The sequence below is a fragment of the Diospyros lotus genome, chromosome 5 (genome assembly GCF_014633365.1).
Source record: "Diospyros lotus cultivar Yz01 chromosome 5, ASM1463336v1, whole genome shotgun sequence".
NCBI lineage: Eukaryota > Viridiplantae > Streptophyta > Magnoliopsida > Ericales > Ebenaceae > Diospyros > Diospyros lotus.
In genome coordinates, this window is record NC_068342.1 from 9,189,702 (window position 1) to 9,211,819 (window position 22,118).

General features: G+C 39.1%; 1 protein-coding gene across 1 annotated transcript; it reads right to left on the bottom strand.

The window, feature by feature from the left end:
- Positions 1-17,420: 17,420 nt before the first annotated feature.
- On the bottom strand, positions 17,421-19,701 carry LOC127802627 (hypothetical protein At1g04090-like). The gene is made up of 3 exons (XM_052338542.1): positions 19,360-19,701; positions 18,159-19,280; positions 17,421-18,084 (listed from the first exon to the last, which is right to left on the bottom strand). The coding sequence occupies exons 1-3, from the start codon at positions 19,547-19,549 to the stop codon at positions 17,690-17,692; spliced, it is 1,707 nt and encodes a 568-aa protein (XP_052194502.1). The 5' UTR covers positions 19,550-19,701; the 3' UTR covers positions 17,421-17,689.
- Positions 19,702-22,118: the final 2,417 nt, after the last annotated feature.

Below are 22,118 nucleotides of genomic sequence, written 5' to 3' on the forward strand. Positions count from 1 at the left end.
AGTGATAAAATGACATCATGGGGACAAAATGTCCTAATCAATTCCATGAAATCGGGAGTGGACTCCGTATTATCAGAGATCTGGTTTGCATCAGGTAAAGTAGGTGGGTCCCTACCTCCAGTTATTCAACAACAATATTGTTATGCGAGTTAAATAGTTTGATCGACGAACTGAACTGTTGGTCAACGAGCTAGAGGGATCGTTGGGTGTATCGTTGAGAGCTCGCTGGAAGCATTACTGGGAGCTCGCTAAGATCCGCGACCTGAGCTCGGGTTTCAGCGATGCATGAGCTTGCTCTGTCGAGCTTGATTTGTTGGGTCTGCTAGGCTTTAGGCGATTGGGCCGGCCTACTGGACTAAATCTAGCCCACTTAACTCTTTCCGGGAAATACCCATAACATAAGCCCCCTCAATTTGTAGTGCGATCTTCGGACTAGGAGCTGGTACAAGTATTTGAAGCGAGCTTTGCGAGCTGCCAATCTGTTTGTTAGACCTTTGCCCAATTGAGCTTAGAGTTTAAGTGAGACTTCGACAAGATGGCACTTGAACCAATCTTCAGGATGTAATTTAAGATGAGCTCTAGGAAGCTTCTACACATTAAGATATGCTCAAGAGTACAACTTGGAAAAAAGTCTTTAGAATATAAACTCGGAATGATTCTACCGAATATAAGTTAAGAAAGACCCAATAAATTCCAAGCTTGCGACTTAGCACATTTGCAATAGCTCGTCATTAATTGACGTAATAAAATATGTGTCCAGTAAATAACGAATAGCCATACGTAGGAAAATTAAGGCAGATCGTAGTGAACATGTTCTGATGAAATAATGTATGAGTCATATCGAAAGCCTTGCCAAGATATATGTCCGGGTAGATCGTGCTGCGATTTCAGCTAACATACCATGGCTTTCATTTAGCTGACTTCAAATCCAAAGAAATGCCAACTCGCATGCTTGAAATAGCTCATTTCTCATGGACATAATAATCAAGATGCATTCAGCCGTAATGGCAAGGTAATAATGATTCATTTACGAGATAATAATTAAATTGATTCGAGCCTCAGCTGATGCGTCATAGAGAGATGACATATCTGGATCATATCAGAAATCCTGCCAAGATATATGTTCAGGTAGATCGCGGTGCAATCCCAGCTAACATATCATGGCTTTTTGCAAGTTTAACGAGCTGAGAGAGAACACCCAGGTAGGTCGCAGACCATGACTTGAGTCAAGATGAAAGGACCCTAGCTAGTGAACCCTTAGCTCGAAATAATTAATGGAAGTGGTTGCTTAGTAGGTGCCAAACCATGACATTAATTCAAAATGAATGGGTCTTAGCTCGCAACTTTAAAGATATTCAATCGAATATCAATAAAAATAATTTAGTTAAGAGGGAACATTCAGGTAGGTCGCATACCATGACTTGAGTCAAGATGAAATGACCCCAACTAGTGAACCCTTACTCGAAATCATTTAATGGAAGTGGTTGCTCAGTAGGTGTCAAACCATGACATTAAGTCAAGATGAATGGGTCTCAGCTTGCAAACCACGACCTGGGGGAGGACCAAGATGAATGCTCAGATAAGTCGCAAACCATATGTAAGCACCCCTACCCGGATATCCCCAACCACCAGGACTACCCGAACGGGAGCGCCTACGAGAGGAGAAAAGTAATAAACACAGAGACAAAGACCACCCCGGCATGCATACACGAAAATAAGAATAGCGGAAGCAAAGCTCAAGATATGCATGCACTATGGGTACCCCGCTAACACAGCGGTCACAAGATAAATAAATAAACACAAACTCCTGTGCCGACATACACAAGACTCGAGAAAACACCTGGCACAGTACAAAATAATAGAGTAAATTCTACTTAGACATCAGAGTGGATAGGGATCGACGAGACTGCCTGTACACCACACCGACTCTGCCGTTAAAGTTGACTCCCTTGCTATGGCCCACGCCGCCACTACCTGGAATGATGGAAAGCAAGGTGAGTCGAGAGACTCAGCAAGCATAAGGAAGAAAAGGCTGAAGGCTACACAAAACCAGAAATCTCACCCCAGAATAAACCCCAGGTACACACAAGCCATGAGACGCTACAACACAACAGCTCAATAGCATAACAAAATAAAAGCACATACCGGTCCTTGGGGCCCACATAAGACACTTGGCACCCAAGTCCCATACCAACCTGCCGCTGCCCTGAAAGGCAACAAATGTCTCCACAAACTTGCGCGCGCTGTCCCAGGCCGGTACTCCCGTCACATGTATCCGTCGGTACTCCCGACAACCGAGCCATAGGCTCCCTCGGAACGGTACTCCCGTCCGAGAACTAAATACTACCAGTATCCATGCAATGCACATAAAAATGCAATGGCGTAGTGAGCATCAACGTGATACAAGGCGCCCATACATCCAGGCATCAGGCTATGCTCCGCCCACATAGTAAACCACACGCCATGCATATGCCGCGCTGGATGCAACCTAACGAATCTAGAATGTCCGTGTCCAAGCATACTCAATAAATGAATATCCCAACATGCATCCCGTACCCATGTGCATATCAAATCATGAACAGTAATACAATGTATCTAACCATGCAGTAAATCACATACCGGTAGAGCTAGTCAGCAATGCCCGGCACCGGTCAACGGCCAGTGACTAGGGGTGTCCACCCGACGGTCCACATCAGGGCCGTACCATAGTCTACACCAACGTCACCAACAACCGACCCCTGCCCCACTGCTCGATAGCTCTAACCGAACCATAAATAAATCTGAGAAAAACTGTAAGTAAACCCAATAAAATCGTAAATAAACCCTCATGTCTAGGAACTTAGTCCCCAAACTGGTTCAGCATCATTCCCGAAAGGAGTGGGGGCGGTACAAACCCCCATAAGCTCACAACAAACAAAACTCTAGAAGTCTCGGATTTAAATTAAAACAAATGAATAATAATTTAACAAATAAAGTTAGGTGCCGAATTAAAGTAAGCGAGAGGATAAAGTACAGGAAATCACGGGGTCTTTCACGGGAAGTAAAGATTAGGAAGAGAGGGTTAAGAGCTTGCCTTTACAAGGCCGTTTCCTCCATTTCTTGCATTCCCGCTGCGAAGTAAAACGTTTAAAAACGTTTGATAACAATTAATAAAACCTGAGGCTCACATTAATTAAATCTAACCGTGTAATATAATTAATTTAGCCATCTAAATCCCACATAGGCACCTCGTAAATAAAATCCCAATAAATCTCATATTTCTTTTAAATTAAATCATGCCCAAAACATCCCTAATTCGTATAATTAATACGCAAAACCAAACCGAATTAAGGGAAGACAAGGGATTCACCAAATGGAAATAGATCGCAAGGGTAGAGGAGAACTTGCCTCGCTTAAGCTGATTACAGCGTTTCTATGCTTAAACATCACCAAATTAATACACGCTGTAAATTAGATTAAACTCTCAAAATTAATAAAATTGAGCCCAAAATTAAATTTCAACCGTAGAGAATGTATAACACATAATTATTTACTTACCTGATTAATTAAATCACGATTAAACGTAGTTTATTCTTCAATTTTTCTCTAAAAAATGACCCTCGCGCGCGCTACTTCTTCTTCATTTTTCTTCCTCTGGTTCTGTCTCAAATTTGGCCGAAATCGGCCTTAAAATCGTAGCAAAAATGCTGCTTTAACGCGAGGCAAATGGGCGGCCCACAGCGCGCCACGTGGCGCGCCCAGCAGCTGTACATGGCTGCCACCGCTTTACCCAAAACGACGTCGTTTTGGGCAAGGGTTTTGGCTGAAAATCAGCCAAAATTCCTTCACAGCGCGCGCGCACCTGCGCGGCTCAAACCCGCGCCTCCCCGCTGGCATTCCTCGCGCGCGACCACCGCGCCACACGCTGCTTTTAACATATATATGCCTCATATTAATTTTAAACCCATCCCAGCTCAATTTCACAGATCTCCTTTGAACCCCCACAGTTTCCTTTATTCACACACACACCCCCACATATCTTTTATTCTATATTTCACTTTTACCCCCAAAATCACTAAATTAATTTATTATTTTCCTAGATAATCCCCAATAATTAATTATTTTCTTTAAACCTTAAACACTCAATAATCACCAAAATATAAGTTAAATCATTTTTTTTATTTAAACCCACAAGTATTCAATAATCTCCACAAACATAATAATTATTAATTAATATTTCTCTTAAACCCAAAAATATTTAACAATTATCAATTGTTCCCAACCAATACAATAATTAATAATTATCAACCATGAATTCCTTATTTTCCTTAAAACCACATAAATACATACTTCCTCTTAAATTCTCAAATATTTAATAATGTCCTCAAACACCAATTTAACTAATTATTATTTATTTTCAAATTTCGGGATATTACAATTCTCCCCTCCTTAATAGAATTTCGTCCTCGAAATTCGCGCTCAGTCCATGCCTTCAAAATACGCTCACACCTCTCGTGATATTACCCAACATCACCTCCAAGATATACCATATCATCATTTTCCAGTTCCCACAAGTCCGAGTCTACCATGCATCCTACTTGATCAATTACACTAGCACATCTCCCATAATCCATCACCTCATTGGGACCACGTTATGACCACTAATACCTTAACCGACTTAACGAACGTCATCCATCATATTACACGCACTGACGTGGTTCGCCTATTACAACATCATAACTCAATCGGTCCCCGAAGCTATCTCGACCACATATCAACCTAAAGGTAAGCTCAAAATTCAGAGATATTTAATCTCAATAATAAACCGATCCACAACCCAAGGCTCAATGCAAATACAACTAACATCAAGTGCAACCGGTAGTGATTGGAGTGGAACCATCCTCAAATAGGACGAAAGGCTAATACTCAGTAACGTGACCTGAACCTGTCACGTACTTACGATCCATGGAAACATGGAAACGATACGACATACTCAATCAAGGGTTTAGCAGCAATATCCTTTAGTCTGACTTTTTCCAACTGATTCTTAACCAGATACACAACATTTTCTCGGCAGTACTTTCTCCCACAATTTGCCGCGAATGCTCGGGGTTCCGTCAATAAATACGGGTAGCCATTTAATCAGGCCTATCAAAAAAATAGACGTTCTCCACTCAATACATCTCGAGGTCTAAGATGTCACCCGATAGTCTCCCCTCCTTTAAGGAATCGGCACATCCAATTAGGGGTTCCTATTATAACTCATTCGGCGATCACCAACCCTTAATCTTGTCCTTGCTACTGATCTTAACTCCCAATAGCTAATTGGGCCGTACCTCGTCTTGATTATTAATTATTAACCGTGACCTCCTCAAGACTTTATACGGTAGCTAGGACTCGATCTTTAGTATCGGTGTTATTTGCTCTGAAGCCTGCTCGACTAAAAGTAACTCATCGTACCAGTAGTCATTCTAGTCCACTAGGCATCTCATAGGTCTCCTCACAAACAAAAAGCAACTTAAAGATATGGTTAAGCGTTCCTCTGACTGGCATAACAAGCCATCTCATGTTTCTGCCGATGTACCACTTGACCAGCACCCAAAGGAGTCTCATCTCCTCACTCGGTCAATAACCGACCCTAGGGCATGTGGTCCGTGATCAGTACCGCGCGTACTCATAGCAACCACTACCCTTACAGCAAAATCCAACAGTTACTTAGACCTGTATCCAATTTTGGCCTTGGCCATACACCTGGGTATCTCCCACAACAATAATCTTAGAGGGAATTTTCTTATTCCTAATTCACTTTATCACCAATGTTCTACGGCAGTGCAAAACGTCTATTACCACATTTGCTTAATCATATTTATTATAGAACCTCACAGCCTTAGTCATTTGCCACGCCAATCGCGGCGTCACCTGAACTCCACTCCACCTGTGAGAACTAAACACCTACACCCTAGCCAGGTTGTAATGCCAAATCTCCAAACAGCATAACTGCTGTAAAAGCCAAGTCCTTAATTCCATAATAGTCTTTCAGTGAATTCTCATCACAGATCTCTCTTGGGACTTTGTATTAGTGTTCCGAGTTATCCATCCAAATTCGATTAAAACTTAGGGTTGCTGCCCTAAACCTCCAAGGAAATGCAAACCCCTCAGAACCTCAATTTACCTCCATACCTCATCATATAACACATCTCTCGACCAAATAAGTACAGACAATTTAACTGTTACACACGAGCTACCGCACTACCCAACCTTCAGTTTCCCATCTCAGTACACCCTATACACATCTCGGTACCTACAGATCTACTAGTAACCATTGGACTCCTATAGCACATTCCCACACGGTGGGACCTCTCCGTGCCACTCCTGGTAAAATCCAATCACAGACCTCCAACTCACATACTACCACGACCTCATCTCTCATGAGATTGACGCAAGCCTTTTGTCGGGCGTCGACAACGCCTGGCGAGGCCAAGGAAAGCTCCAAACATCTATTTCTATCGCCAATAGACAATAGTTAGGGACCCAATAAACCCACCACAAATCCGGTATCCGGTCCACTCCGTCGAAAACAATCCGCAACCCAAAGGTCTATCGCAGGTCAACCCTGTGACTTTCCAGGTGCATACGATTCTTCACATCAGGTCACTAGGATACTCTTTGCTAATAGCAATAACTACTTGATTCCTAAGGATCCCAAGGCTCATAAACTTACTAAATATATGTCATTACATAATACCCTCAAACATTGTACCTGGTGTTTCCCACACAATTCTCATCCTTACAAAACTCGTAATTTACAACCAGGCATTTACATTATGGCCCCCTGCTAATCATACTAACTAGAACTCACCTCATCACCCCTAGCAACCGAGGTAACTTCATCTTCCAAGTAGGCTAAGTCCTCATTGCTAGCTACGTTAGAGCCGGGTTCAACAGGTCCCTCTAGTGGCTGTGACGGTACCCTCACGGTGGCTTGGATTGACTGAGTGTCCGGTAGTGCTCCAATCCTAGGCACGTCCTGTACTGGTCCCTGGGAAAAACTTCCAAATGGCAACTTGTTATCTCACCGCTTCGGCAAAAATATCATAATGGGAACAAAGTCTCACATCATTCATAATTACAACAGTCAGCCACCTCCATATGTCCTTCATGTGCTCATGGGCGAACAAGACTTGTCTCTGACAGTCCCAAAAGATCTCGTGGATCGTCTCTTGAGACAACTCGTCAAACCGATACATATAACTCATTAGGTATTCCTTTTTCGTCTCGCCCGCCTCCCCATCCAGAAGCAAACTCCTGTTCCTACTAACAACATAAACGATTCAATGCTGGCAGGTCATCTAGATTAGGTAAGGGTACATTGGGATCTAGGTCTTCCGGTTCCATTGGGAATACTCAAAATCAGCAAACAACACCAAATATCAGGTAAATATCTTAAGGCAAAACCAACCTCTTACTTGAACACCTAGGGGTAGGCACAAGTCCTAAATAAACCTTATTCATACCTTTTCACGGTCCCTTCCTAACGTGCATTTATCACCCTTGCACGAATATAAATTGGGACACGATCTCTTACACGAATCAGCAAAACACCAATGGGACACAGTCTAACCCTATTCGATTCACCTAGACATCCCTAACTCTACCCGACAACCTTGGTGTACAGGAACTCGTCCCTCAAAACTGACTCAAACTACGCTCTGATACCAACAATGTAAGCACCCCCGCCCGGATATCCCCAACCACCAGGACTACCCGAACGGGAGCACCTACGGGAGGAGAAAAGTAATAAACACAGAGACAAAGACCACCCCGGCATGCATACACGAAAATAAGAACAGCGGAAGCAAAGCTCAAGACATGCATGCACTATGGGTACCCCGCTAACACAGCGGTCACAAGATAAATAAATAAACACAAACTCCTGTGCCGACATACACAAGACTCGAGAAAACACCTGGCACAGTACGAAATAATAGAGTAAATTCTACTTAGACATCAGAGTGGATAGGGATTGACGAGACTGCCTGTACACCACACCGACTCTACCGTTAAAGTTGACTCCCTTGCTATGGCCCACGCCGCCACTATCTGGAATGATGGAAAGCAAGGTGAGTCGAGAGACTCAGCAAGCATAAGGAAGAAAAGGCTGAAGGCTACACAAAACCAGAAATCTCACCCCAGAATAAACCCTAGGTACACACAAGCCATGAGACGCTACAACACAACAGCTCAATAGCATAACAAAATAAAAGCACATACCGGTCCTTGGGGCCCACATAAGACACTTGGCACCCAAGTCCCATACCAACCTGCCGCTGCCCTGAAAGGCAACAAATGTCTCCACAAACCTACGCGCGCTGTCCCAGGCCGGTACTCCCGTCACATGTATCCGTCGGTACTCCCGACAACCGAGCCATAGGCTCCCTCGGAACGGTACTCCCGTCCGAGAACTAAATACTACCAGTATCCATGCAATGCACATAAAAATGCAATGGCGTAGTGAGCATCAACGTGATACAAGGCGCCCATACATCCAGGCATCAGGCTATGCTCCGCCCACATAGTAAACCACACGCCATGCATATGCCGCGCTGGATGCAACCTAACGAATCTAGAATGTCCGTGTCCAAGCATACTCAATAAATGAATATCCCAACATGCATCCCGTACCCATGTGCATATCAAATCATGAACAGTAATACAATGTATCTAACCATGCAGTAAATCACATACCGGCAGAGCTAGTCAGCAATGCCCGGCACCGGTCAATGGCCAGTGACTAGGGGTGTCCACCAGACGGTCCACATCAGGGCCGTACCATAGTCTACCCCAACGTCACCAACAACCGACCCCTGCCCCACTGCTCGATAGCTCTAACCGAACCATAAATAAATCTGAGAAAAACTGTAAGTAAACCCAATAAAATCGTAAATAAACCCTTATGTCTAGGAACCTAGTCCCCAAACTGGTTCAGCATCATTCCCGAAAGGAGTGGGGGCGGTACAAACCCCCATAAGCTCACAACAAACAAAACTCTAGAAGTCTCGGATTTAAATTAAAACAAATGAATAATAATTTAACAAATAAAGTTAGGTGCCGAATTAAAGTAAGCGAGAGGATAAAGTACAGGAAATCACGGGGTCTTTCACGGGAAGTAAAGATTAGGAAGAGAGGGTTAAGAGCTTGCCTTTACACGGCCGTTTCCTCCATTTCTTGCATTCCCGCTGTGAAGTAAAACGTTTAAAAACGTTTGATAACAATTAATAAAACCTGAGGCTCACATTAATTAAATCTAACCGTGTAATATAATTAATTTAGCCATCTAAATCCCACATAGGCACCTCGTAAATAAAATCCCAATAAATCTCATATTTCTTTTAAATTAAATCATGCCCAAAACATCCCTAATTCGTATAATTAATACGCAAAACCAAACCGAATTAAGGGAAGACAAGGGATTCACCAAATGGAAATAGATCGCAAGGGTAGAGGAGAACTTGCCTCGCTTAAGCTGATTACAGCGTTTCCATGCTTAAACATCACCAAATTAATACACGGTGTAAATTAGATTAAACTCCCAAAATTAATAAAATTGAGCCCAAAATTAAATTTCAACCGTAGAGAATGTATAACACATAATTATTTACTTACCTGATTAATTAAATCACGATTAAACGTAGTTTATTCTTCAATTTTTCTCTAAAAAATGACCCTCGCGCGCGCTACTTCTTCTTCATTTTTCTTCCTCTGGTTCTGTCTCAAATTTGGCCGAAATCGGCCTTAAAATCGCAGCAAAAATGCTGCTTTAACGCGAGGCAAATGGGCGGCCCACAGCGCGCCACGTGGCGCGCCCAGCAGCTGTACATGGCTGCCACCGCTTTACCCAAAACGACGTCGTTTTGGGCAAGGGTTTTGGCTGAAAATCAGCCAAAATTCCTCCACAGCGCGCGCGCACCCGCGGGGCTCGAACCCGCGCCTCCCCGCTGGCATTCCTCGCGCGCGACCACCGCGCCACACGCTGCTTTTAACATATATATGCCTCCTATTAATTTTAAACCCATCCCAGCTCAATTTCACAGATCTCCTTTGAACCCCCACAGTTTCCTTTATTCACACACACACCCCCACATATCTTTTATTCTATATTTCACTTTTACCCCCAAAATCACTAAATTAATTTATTATTTTCCTAGATAATCCCCAATAATTAATTATTTTCTTTAAACCTTAAACACTCAATAATCACCAAAATATAAGTTAAATCATTTTTTTTATTTAAACCCACAAGTATTCAATAATCTCCACAAACATAATAATTATTAATTAATATTTCTCTTAAACCCAAAAATATTTAACAATTATCAATTGTTCCCAACCAATACAATAATTAATAATTATCAACCACGAATTCCTTATTTTCCTTAAAACCACATAAATACATACTTCCTCTTAAATTCTCAAATATTTAATAATGTCCTCAAACACCAATTTGACTAATTATTATTTATTTTCAAATTTCAGGATATTACACCATAGACGGAGGCTAAGATGAATGGGCCCCAACTCGCAAACTATGGTGTCTCCACCCCCAATTTTAGAGATATTCAATTGAATACCAATAAGAATAAAGTATAATGCATGACAATTCATAAATTTCAATCAGAATTATGAAGATTAATCGTAATAAAAAGATGGAGCATAGGCAAGAATAATTACATTTATGGGTAGTAAGAATGGAGGTGCTCCGCATTCCGAGCTCGTGGGAGAGTTTTCCCATCCATATTTGCCAAATGATACGCTCAATTTCCTAAGTTCTCTTTGATGACGAAGGGTCATTCCCAATTAAGGCCTAGAGGGTCGTCACTAGCCATGCGAGCTAGCTTGGAGACTTGGTTGTTCGAGCATTCTCCTCGGGCTTCCCTTCCATTATTTTCGTTATTTCTTTTCTTATTCTGGTTGGAGCTCTCAACCTATTCTTTCAGTCCGGTGGGCTTCTTCTAGCCAAAAGCCTCTTCCCACCGAATCTCCTTGGCAACTCGTTCATAGAATTCCCCCAAGTCTTTAACAGGGGTCCTATAGATGCTCTCATAGAGCTTCACATCTTTGCAGAGGCCGACGGAGATCGCAGTCAAGATGTTTTTATTGGAGGGATATTCGATATTGCTCACCTCGTACCTGAACCTGGTGATATTGTCTTTTAAAGACTCGTTTGTCCTCTGGAACACTATGGCGAGGTGACACAAAGGGGCGAACTGCCTTTTTAGCGCCCTGTATTGATTTAGAAATCTCTGTTGGCACTCCTCCCAACTGTTGATGCTGCGAGGCGGTAGGCCCCTTATAATACCCCATATTTTCGTGAAGATGCCGTATATTTTAAGTGAGTTTAAAATATCAAAAAATATGTTTGAAATGACAACAAGTGACCAAATCAGTCGCAGGGAGTGCCCTAGACCTTAGATACCTGAGAATAAAGGTATATTTTTGATAAGCGTCTCGAGACGAGATTTATGACGCTGAAAGAAATTAAATCAGAAACGATTTTTTGATTAAGCTAAGTTGTAGCCTAAAATAGCCGAATGATGGTAAGGAGCTTCGGGAAATCGTACATATTGAGTAATTTTGAGTTATTAGTTTTCAGATTTTAAGTATCTCGATAAATTTGATGTTTGATGGTGTAATTGTAATTAGAGAATTATTCAAATGAAATAAGGATAAAATTAAGAGCCTATGTGGTAAAATATTAAAGTTGAGGACTTGAAATAAGGGCCAAAATATTATTTGGGAGAAGTTTGGAGATTTAGTTTGGATTTTAAAAGTTAAATTCATTCTACCTTGGATTTGAAAAGCCATTGAATTATAGGTTTGAGCATTTGGAGTCCATGGCTAAGATTGTGACAAGTGGCACAATGTGATTGGTTGAAAAAATCTATAAATAGGCACCGTGGGTTGTTCTCAAATCATTTCAAATAAGTTTGAGAGTTGAGGCACTCTAAGAGGTGGAGCTTGCTCTAGAGAGAGAAGAGGAAGTTTGATAAGAAGACGGGAAGAAATTGAAGGAGAAGCCGGGGAGAACGAGCCTCGTCGAAGTTACGAGCCTTCGCCCGAGTTCGCCAAAATCAGTCAAAAAAAAATCGAGGTAAGTCCGATCTTTTTTATAATCCTGTAGAGGGGAAAGAGAAGGTCGCGTAGGTTCAAACATGGGTCGAATCGGAGTTAAAACGAGGGAGATATGGCTGAAATACGAAAACGACGCAATGTTGTCCGAATCTGGTAGGCAACGCGTGAGATACACGCGCCGGAAGTGGCTGCACATGAAGGCGTGTGATCCACCTTCCTAGGGAGCGCGAGGTGCCCATTTTTTCTTAAAATTTTCCAGTTATGCCCCTATTTTAATACCTTTAAACCCTATGTAAAAATATTTGAGGTTAAGTTTACCAAAACGTGTGTTTTCTACAGAAACTTAGGCTGTTTGCTGTGAAGTTATACTGTCCAAGAGATAAACTAACAAGGTGAGACTCCTATACTTCAAATCCTATTTTTTATTTTCTTATGAGAGACTTCTATTGCATGAGGCGTATTTTGTGAAGTTTTTGTACGTAGACTCTTGTTATTCTCTTACGTGAAATCATGTTGCATATATGAACTGTATTTTTCTGAAAAATATATGTTGTTGGCTTTTTAACTGTTGCATTTATAAAATTCGTGTGGCTATACTGTTGTACCTATTTGTTGTTAGCCGAGGGTAAAAGTCGGATATCCCCTGAGAGGCGCTATGCGTGCGCTATCGAGAAAGCTCTTGTGGGGAAGACCGTGAGTCTAAGGAACAACGGATGTGGTGCTTGCATAAGTTCTATGAGATCGGGCTGAAGTGACATGGTTAGGGACCTCCCGAGATGCGTTATGCATGCGCCATTGAGAAAGCTCTCGTTGGAGGAGGCTGACATGTTCACGAGGCACTTCGGAGTAGTTCTCGTTGTCTTCTCATACATTTTATACCTGATCATGCATCGATATAAATTGTTTTTGGAGTTTCTCACTAGAAGATTCATCTTCTAATTGGACTATGTCCCTGGAATATTCAAACGTTTCAGGTTCGACGAGCGACTCTAAGGGAAAGGAGGTAGCTGGAGAATTAACTTAAATTACTGTCTGTAGCATGATTAGCATATTTTTGTTTATGTGCGAACCTATGTAATTTTGGATATGTTTAAGATGTTCAGTTATCACTTGATGATGTCCATGTAATATATTTTGTAGACGTCTTAAACAATTTTATGATAAATAAAGTGTTATGGTTGTGAACCACATCAGGTTCGATCTAGTTTCCGTATTCCAGATTTTAACGCCTGTCTTAGCTATTCGATTATTGGGTTTGTTAAGCTGAGATGGTGAAAATTAAGGTTTTTGAGATATTATGTGATGTATGACAGCTATTGTGATATGAAAAATTTTTATATTCCCGAAATCCTAAGTTATAACACGCTCGAGAAATTTAGGGTGTTACACCCCTGAGCCAAGCTCGGGGAATATCACCTAAGGTCGTTAGGAAGATATGATATTTGACTAGCGAGCTGGTTGTCTATAAATCCATTTGGACATTGAATGCATTCAGGTGGTAATAAAATGACATTATGAAGACAAAATGTCTTTATCAATTCCATGAAATAGGGAGTCGGCTCCGTATTACCAGGGATCTGGTTTGCATCGGGTAAAGTAGATGGGTCCTACCTCCGATTATTCAGCAGTAATATTGTTATGTGAGCTGAATAGTTTGATCGGTGAGTTGAATTATTAGTCGGTGAGCTGAACTATTAGTCAGCGAGCTAGAGGGATCGTTGGGAGTTTGTTGAGAGCTCACTAGAAGCATTGCTCGGAGCTTGCTAGGATCCTCGACCTTAGCTCAGGTTTCAGCGATGCGTAAGGTTGCTCTATCGAACTCGGCTTGTTGGGTTTGCTGGGCTTTAGGCGATTGGGCCGGCCTACCGGACTGAATCTAGCCATTTAACTCTTTCCTGGAAATACTCATAACAATAGGAAATTAATTAATTACAATATTTTAATTTTTATCACTAAAGCCATTAAACCTTGGTTGATGTTAAAATTGAGTGTCTTTTTTTTTTTTTTGTGAATAATTGAGAGAGATTGAATTTTAATAAAAATTAAAATTTAGTAATTATTATAATAAAAATTAAAGTACAATAATTAATTTATTAAAAAATATAAAATTTATACACACACAATGTAGCTAGCGTGATCTAAGAAAAAAAATTAAGAAGAAGACTTAACAATTTAGTTTTATCCATTTTGTATGCAATGTTACATATACTTTTGGTCACAGGCTTGAGATCTGAAATTAAAGCATTAAAATTTGGGTTTAACTGATTCAGATATATCCACATATTGAATCATTACCACATATGGTAATGCATTTTTTGGACGAGTCTTGTTCTTGTCAATTTGTGGTTCTAAAATATATATGTTGCATAAGTTTGTATATATATAGTTTATAATATTTGTCTAATGTACGTAACCCATACCAAAATTGCATTCTTATATAGTTTCTTATAGAATTTTTAGAGGAAAAATCACACGAAAATGATGTGATAGTAATACTTCCCTAAACATAATGTATATATTGTGGTTACTTTTTTTATTTTAACAAAGAGAAATTAATATATACAGGAGAGGTATATGATTTTGTATAAAATTTTTCCACAATATTACCCGTGGATTATACATCCCAGCCCTGTGGTTGAGGTTTCCTTCTCTCTCTCTCTCTGGCTTGGCTAGAGTGTAGTTTGGTGGCCTTGAAGCTTGGTGGTTGTAGTGGGGAGGGGGGGACTAGGATAATACTGGAAGAGTTATATGGTCTAGCATTGTGATTGTGCCCGCCCCCATCTATACAGATTTCATCATCCCATTTTAAGTTAATTGTCATGCATTTCGTCCATCCAAAAAACAGCTCCTTAAATATCCCCCGAACATAGATTAAGTGACGAATAAATGATATGTTAAGATTAGTACTAATAAATTACGAGTTTGATGCTTGACCTAGACAAGGGTTAAAGGCTCGTCTGTAATTTACCTTATTTGCAGAAATTGATGACACGAGCGGTGAAAGATTATGCAAAAACAGTAATTTCAAAAAAACCCCCTTAGATAAGTTGAGTTCGAATTAATCCATAAAAAGTCTTGCAATTGCATTCCATTATACAAGACAACGCATCATCAATATTCAATAGCTATAGCCATAGAAATAGCCTTTTTTTTAAGACTGGCTCCAACGTATCGCCAAATTACTTGTCCAAGCCAAATAGATAGCGAGTTGTGTCGATTTGGAGGCCTCCAACGTTGCTCGCCATTGCCAAATTCGTTCGTCAACCGATAGATGTGACAGAACATATACAGCCACAACGATGACAAGTAACAAATCAGGCGAGGCAACGACCACCAAATTTGACTGTGATGAGGGCAATGAGTAGTATATCCATCGGTGGAAATGAAAAGCTTGTTCGAGGCGGCCACAATGGGAATAGATAGATCTGGGTTTGTGATTATTGATTTTGAATTTTTTATTTATTTATTTGTATATTAGATGAATGATATTGTATATTTGTGTATTTACTTATTGATTTTATGTATGTGTGTATATGATTATTTTGTGTATATGTATATTTAATTATTTTATGTATTAAGTGTTCAAAGATAATCACAAAACTAGATTAATTGAATTTCCAAACAAAATGTGACAAGTTCTCTAAATTAGAGAAAATTGTGTTAAATATATTTATAGTTTTTTCATAAAATGAATTAAAGAGTCGAATGTAAAGGAGAATAAAGAGTATGATTTGAGTAAAGGAGATAAAATATAATAGAGAATGGATTATTTATAATAATAATATAATAAAAAAATAGAATAGAGAACGTTATAGAAATCAACTATCATTCCAATTCTAATTTTACAAAGGGAAAAAAAAAATTGTACCAACTCATTGCCTTCCTTGCGGACATGACAGGTTGGTTTATGCTCCAAATCCAATGGGGTTCCAAAAGCTCTTGAATTGCCTAAACCAAATGCCAAGAAGTTATAGCGTTGAGGTAAAGAGTCTCAATGTTGCCATATCCTAAATCAAGAAGCATAAACTTAACCCCTTTCAATGCTGCCATAGCCTCCACGTACATTTCACGTTATCACGTTCAAGCTCACCAAGTAGACCACAGCAGCGCATCCAAAGTCTTAGAAGATATGTTTTATTGTTTTTAGTGTGTGCATCTTCTGTAATTCCCTCCCTATCTATCTATATATATATATATATATATAGTTAAGGCAAAGCACACTAAATTTATATGCATTAGTGTTTGTTAATCAATACATAAATTGAAAAGAATTAAAATATGAAAAATATTTCAAATAAAAATATTTCTTATTATATTTATTAAATTTATCCGACGATTCTTAAAAAAAAAATTGTGACTTTTTATTTGAATTTTCTTAAAAAAATTATCTATCTCTTTAAATAAATTTATCTTGGTGCTTACATATAAGAAAAAATGATACATGTGTTTTGTAATATAATTTAAAAAAATTAATTTTTTTAATCTTATTTTTATCATTTCATATTTTAATAAAAAAAATTTAATTTAATTTTAATATAATATAATTTTATTTATTTTAATAAAATAAATAAATAAGAAAAGCGAGGTACATGATTTTTCTGATAATTAACTAGTAAGTACGTCAATACTTTTGAATCAAATTGACACGTTAAAATTCACATCTTATGTTTAAGTGACGAATTGGAAGTGGGACAAAATTTCAATTTTATAAAATTTTAATTTTCATCCCACTTCGAATTTTAATATTTTGATTTTAAGAAAAAAATTTACTTTTTAAATTATGATAGAATTCAAATTTTATGAAAAAAATTATTTAATAAAATTTAGATAAAAAATATATATATATTTTTTTATCCCTCTCAAATGCATCCTTACGTAAGGATTACAAATGCAGGAAAAATTAAAAAAAAAAAAAAAAGGTCTAGAAATGACAAATTTTACCCCCCATGTTCCAATCCGATAGGTATATGATGAATCCAGCTGGTTTCGGACCCGGAGGAGAGGAAAAACCTGTGGGGACACACACTCACTGCTTTAATCTTAGAAAAGAAGTAGAATAGCTTCGGTTCCAGAGCCCCTAGTAGAATAAATAAATAGAATGATTATGATTTCCACTTTGTTGGGAAGGGTATATTACCAAATTGTCATGTTATGCGATTAGAGGTGTGGGCCCCACCTCCCCTCTCCCCACTTCCTGCATGCCCTCGGGTATATTAATAAACATTTTTTTTATTTTATTATTCTATGTATTATTATATTTAAGATAAAATAAAATATGATTGACAATAAAAAATTAATAGATATGTATATATATATTTAATTTAAATCAAACTATGGGCATTTGATTTGATTTATATATTTATGAGCGTTAGAAAAGGGTTACAGAAAGAAAGAAATACTTTTACATGGCTGCCGCAAACTGATGACAAGGGAGGGAGGAAGGGAGGGAGCCCACAACCACAAGAACAGGAAAAGTTGAAATGACTCAACTGACCTCTTATCTATCTCGTGCTGTGTGAATAATAATAATAATATTTCACCGCAAAAGTTGAAAAGGAAGAAAAGAAAGAAAGATTCTTCATCATCTCTCATCTCCAATCCAGTTATCTTTCCATTTGGGACCAGTAGGCCCTTGCTCCCCCAACACTTCAGCCGGAAGGCTCGATATCATCTTCCTCAGCGTCGCTTTCAGCAATCCCGGCAACAGTTTCTCCACCTTCTCGGTCTCCTCCGCGATGTCGTAGCTGATCTTCGGACCCCACTCTCCCGCATAGTTCAACCATGGCGGTTCAACCACCGCCGACCCCAACTGCTCCGCCCCCACCGCCACAAACCTCGCCGCCGTGTCCATCACCAAATTTCCCCTGCCGGCCTCCATCCTCACCCCAACCCCGCCGTTCCCCAGCACCACAACCCCCGTCCTCGGGCATATAGCGTGGCTGTGCAGGGCCGCATAAGTCACCGGCTTGTTACCGCCTGCAAGAAATAGTATCAAAACTCATTTATCTGTTCTCCAAAATAGTATCAATATCATGTTTCTTTCTTCTGACCTTGGAATTCGAGCTCAGATGCGCTCAGCCACATCCCGCCGTTGTGCTGCGAGAAATAGACGCTCTTCAGCTCGCCGTCGAAATTGCTCACTCTCAATGTGACATGCTCCCAGTCCCCCACATGTTCGCCGATTTTCCCCAGTGAAACATTGATGAACTTAACCTTGGCCTTTGCCGCCCCGTTGAAAGGGTAGAACACCCATATCGCAACGTCGGTGAACGTGGCTCCAAGCATCGGCTTCACATGTAAGTAGACTCCTGCATCTTGTAAATTCCCTTTCTTGACCTGTTCCTTGGCCGCTGGGTCCGCCGGAAGGTCCAACCAATACGCCCCATCGCTTGATCCATTTAAGGGGAGGTCCGAGCCAAGTGGGTCAATTGAAACAGGCTTGAATTCTTCCCCTTTCTTGTACAACAAAGCCCCATTTTTTAAGAACCAGCTCACTGAAGAGGGTAGGTACTGTTCATCAGGGTGAAAGTAAATCCATGGAGAGTAAGCTTGGATCAAGGCTCGAATTTGGTTTAGATTGGGCATTGAAGATGAACTCCCCTTGGCGTTCTTCAAGCAGGAAATGGACCCAGTTTGAGCTGTGAATGTTCCCGCAGAAAACCCTTGCGCCTGAATTCCTCTACTGCTTGGCTGGAGACCATATACGTCGAACTTATCTCGTCCCCAGATCCACCCATCGGTTTCACAAACATCAGCGAAGTCGGACCGAACGCACCGGACTTTGTCTAGAGGCGGCTTCTCCGGCGAGCTCGTGACAAGATGGCCGACGGCCTTGTACCCATCCGGTGGCTTTGGTAGCCATATGTAGCCATTGCCGTCTTGCTTGATCTTTGAAGAGTTGCTGCTCCAAACTAGAGTATAGTCGACTGGCTGCTTCAGAGCTCCGGCTGTGAGATCTCTTGCTGCCAGAACCCATCCAAATAGCGGCCTGTTGTTGGGTTGGGCGTAGGATCCGAGCATGGAGAATCCATCGGGCAGAGAGGCTGGCTCGAAGAATGTGGCGCCGAGGTCTTCTGGTCCGCCTTCATGGGTTGCCCAAGTTTTGGTGAAAGATGAGATTTGGCACACCTCCAATCCGCCCAAACCGATGGTTCCACTTGCAAAGCCTTCACCTTTAATCGAAACAGCAGAAGATTACAAACATTTGAAGACATGCAAAACCAAATGTGAAGAGGGGAGAAAGACAGGCACCTGGTGGCCATGTGGGGAGTGGGGAAGGAAGCTTGAAGATGGTTTCTACTGGCAAGGGCTTGCTGGCTTTCAGAGACGAATCAAGTGGAGAAGATTGGTTCAGGTAATTACCCAGTAAAGAGAAGATGGCAAAAAGGAAGAAGAAGGTCTTGATGATGGTGGTGTCGGAAGAGGCCATTGGCATGACCATCAAAGCAAAACATTACAATGTTTTGAGTGAATCAAGATTGTGTTTGGTCACTTAAATCCCACCCACCAAAGCCATTATGAGGTGGAGATGGGGCAGTGTCGGCCCATGAAGTGAATTAAATAATAATTTGCAGCTGGAACGAGGCACGTGAATGCACACTCCACTGCACAACTACGTAAAATAATTGCATATTGGTCCCCTTTTTTTTTTTTTATTGCTTTGTCTTGTGGGGGTGGATGCCTTTCCTATAAAAGTACAAAAAGAAGATGGGTGGTATTTACTGCCTTTATTTCAGCCTATAAGCACACTCCTCCAATTTAAAGCTGTGAATGCGCAATTGCCCCATGTTTATTGGTTAAAAATGAAAGGAAATGTTGGTCGTAATTATCCATAGACTATGTAATTATCATCTTGTGCTTTCTATTGTTCTCATCAAAATGGGTGAGTTCCAACAGATTGAAGAAAATTTGTCTCTCCTTTTATTTTCTTTTCATTAATAATTGTTCAAATTTGTAGTGTCAAAAGTACAACAAAAAAGCAAATTTCAACGATGGAATAGGGAGATCTTGGCCTCAACCAACCACCGAGGAGCCTTTTTGGTCTGTGATGTTTGAAATTGATCGTTTATAGAAACTTAAAAAGTTAGCTTGCAAACAACTTAAGATATATATATTATACAATGGCGCGTATAAAAATATGGATGCTAAGTAAGTAAATTCGCACGATTGAGAGGATAGGGATTAATCAAATTATTTGACGCACTGTTGCTTTAATTAATTTTCTCGTAATTTTATTAGAAAAATATTTTATCTTCTTTAGTTATTAATTTGTATGAAATGTGTAATTTAGTTTAAATTGCTCTTAATTTGAATATATGCGTAAACCAAAATCAACAAAAAGGCAACGAAGAGGGTAGAAAAGACACTGCAATTTCCAGTGTATCAGGAAGAATAATTACCCTTTAAAGGTAAAAGTTATTAAATTAATCCCATAAAATCTGATTTCTTTTAAATTTTATTTGGGATCATCGTCCTTCCATAATTTTTGATTCTCGTATTTTTTATTATATCAAAAAAGATAAATCACAAATTAAATATTTAACTCTTAATATAAGAATGAAATTCACAGCCCATCAAATTAATATCGATATATTATTCATTACACTGCTTGACTTATATTCCGAAACTCCTTAAAATTTTATTTGGTTGGATGTAAAATATTTGTCAAGAATATTTTTTTAATATTTAATTGAAATAAAAAAACAGAAATAAATGTGCATTTGTATGGTGGGACCGGAAGAAGGTGAACATGCAATCAACCTCCAGAATAAAGAAATATAAATTTGAAAAGGACAAAAAGAAAATGGGTAGACACGGCTTTCTGGGCTCACCCAATAAAATATCCAAACCCAATCATCATTTCAATGTTAGGTAACGGTTTCGAACCTGATGGTTTCGGTTTCAATAGAAGGTAAAACCAGAATTGAACCGTCTGTTTCCATTTTTTAATTCCGGTTCAAGAACTAAAAATTATAATATATTTTAAAAGAATTTAGATTTAATTTATATAAATCAATTTTATAAATTAAATTGTGTACGTATTTTTTTTTAAAATTTAAAAGAATCTAATCCCACATAATTCACCTATTATTTGAATTTGTACTTTTTTAATCTTAATTGATATTATTTTTAGAGGTATCGATTATTGTGCTTTTGATTGTAATTTTATATAAATTTTTATTATTATTGTCGACGATCTCTTATTGTTTAAGTTTTGATTTGATCTAATCATCCACACAAACTCTGCCTCACCTACTTTGAGAGTCATACTTGATCGCGTCTCATTCAAAATATTCATTCTTATACTAAATATCCGTTCAACTGCCACCTTTGAGACAAAAATTACAAAAATTTGTTTCCTAAACATTCAACATACAAAGTCAAATAGTTAAACAAACCGTCTAATTTACATTTGGAATAAAAAAATAATAACAACAAGATAAATTTTAGAAATTTCATCAAAATAATTTCACCATTTTGTTTTTATCAAATTAATTATTTTTATAACTCTTCATCATTTTCATACTCTTGCATAACATTTATACAATATTAATGCATACCTTTAAAAATAATGAAGATGTAGTATAATAAACACCGAACAACATATATGTAGTATCATTAAACACTTTTAAAAAGTTTAAAATTTTTTCACAAAGATTCCATTGTTGGGGATATACAATAATAAAATCAATATTATTTATAATAAAAACACATAACAATTGTCTATGAAAAATGATTCATTTAATAATTCATAAGTTGAATTCCAACATATTGGAACATTTTTATGAAATCTTTTAAATCTCATTCAATTTTTCTTACAAAATCTGGCCCATTTTTTTCTTTACTTTTGGGTGAGCCTACAAATATGAAATAGCTTTTTTAATAGGGGTCAAGAAAAATTTCAACAGACCTCAATCCATCTTGAACACATAAATTTAATACATGGTATGAATTTCTAAATGCAATAATATGTTTTTAAATGTTCTAACTATATATCATCAATCCAATGA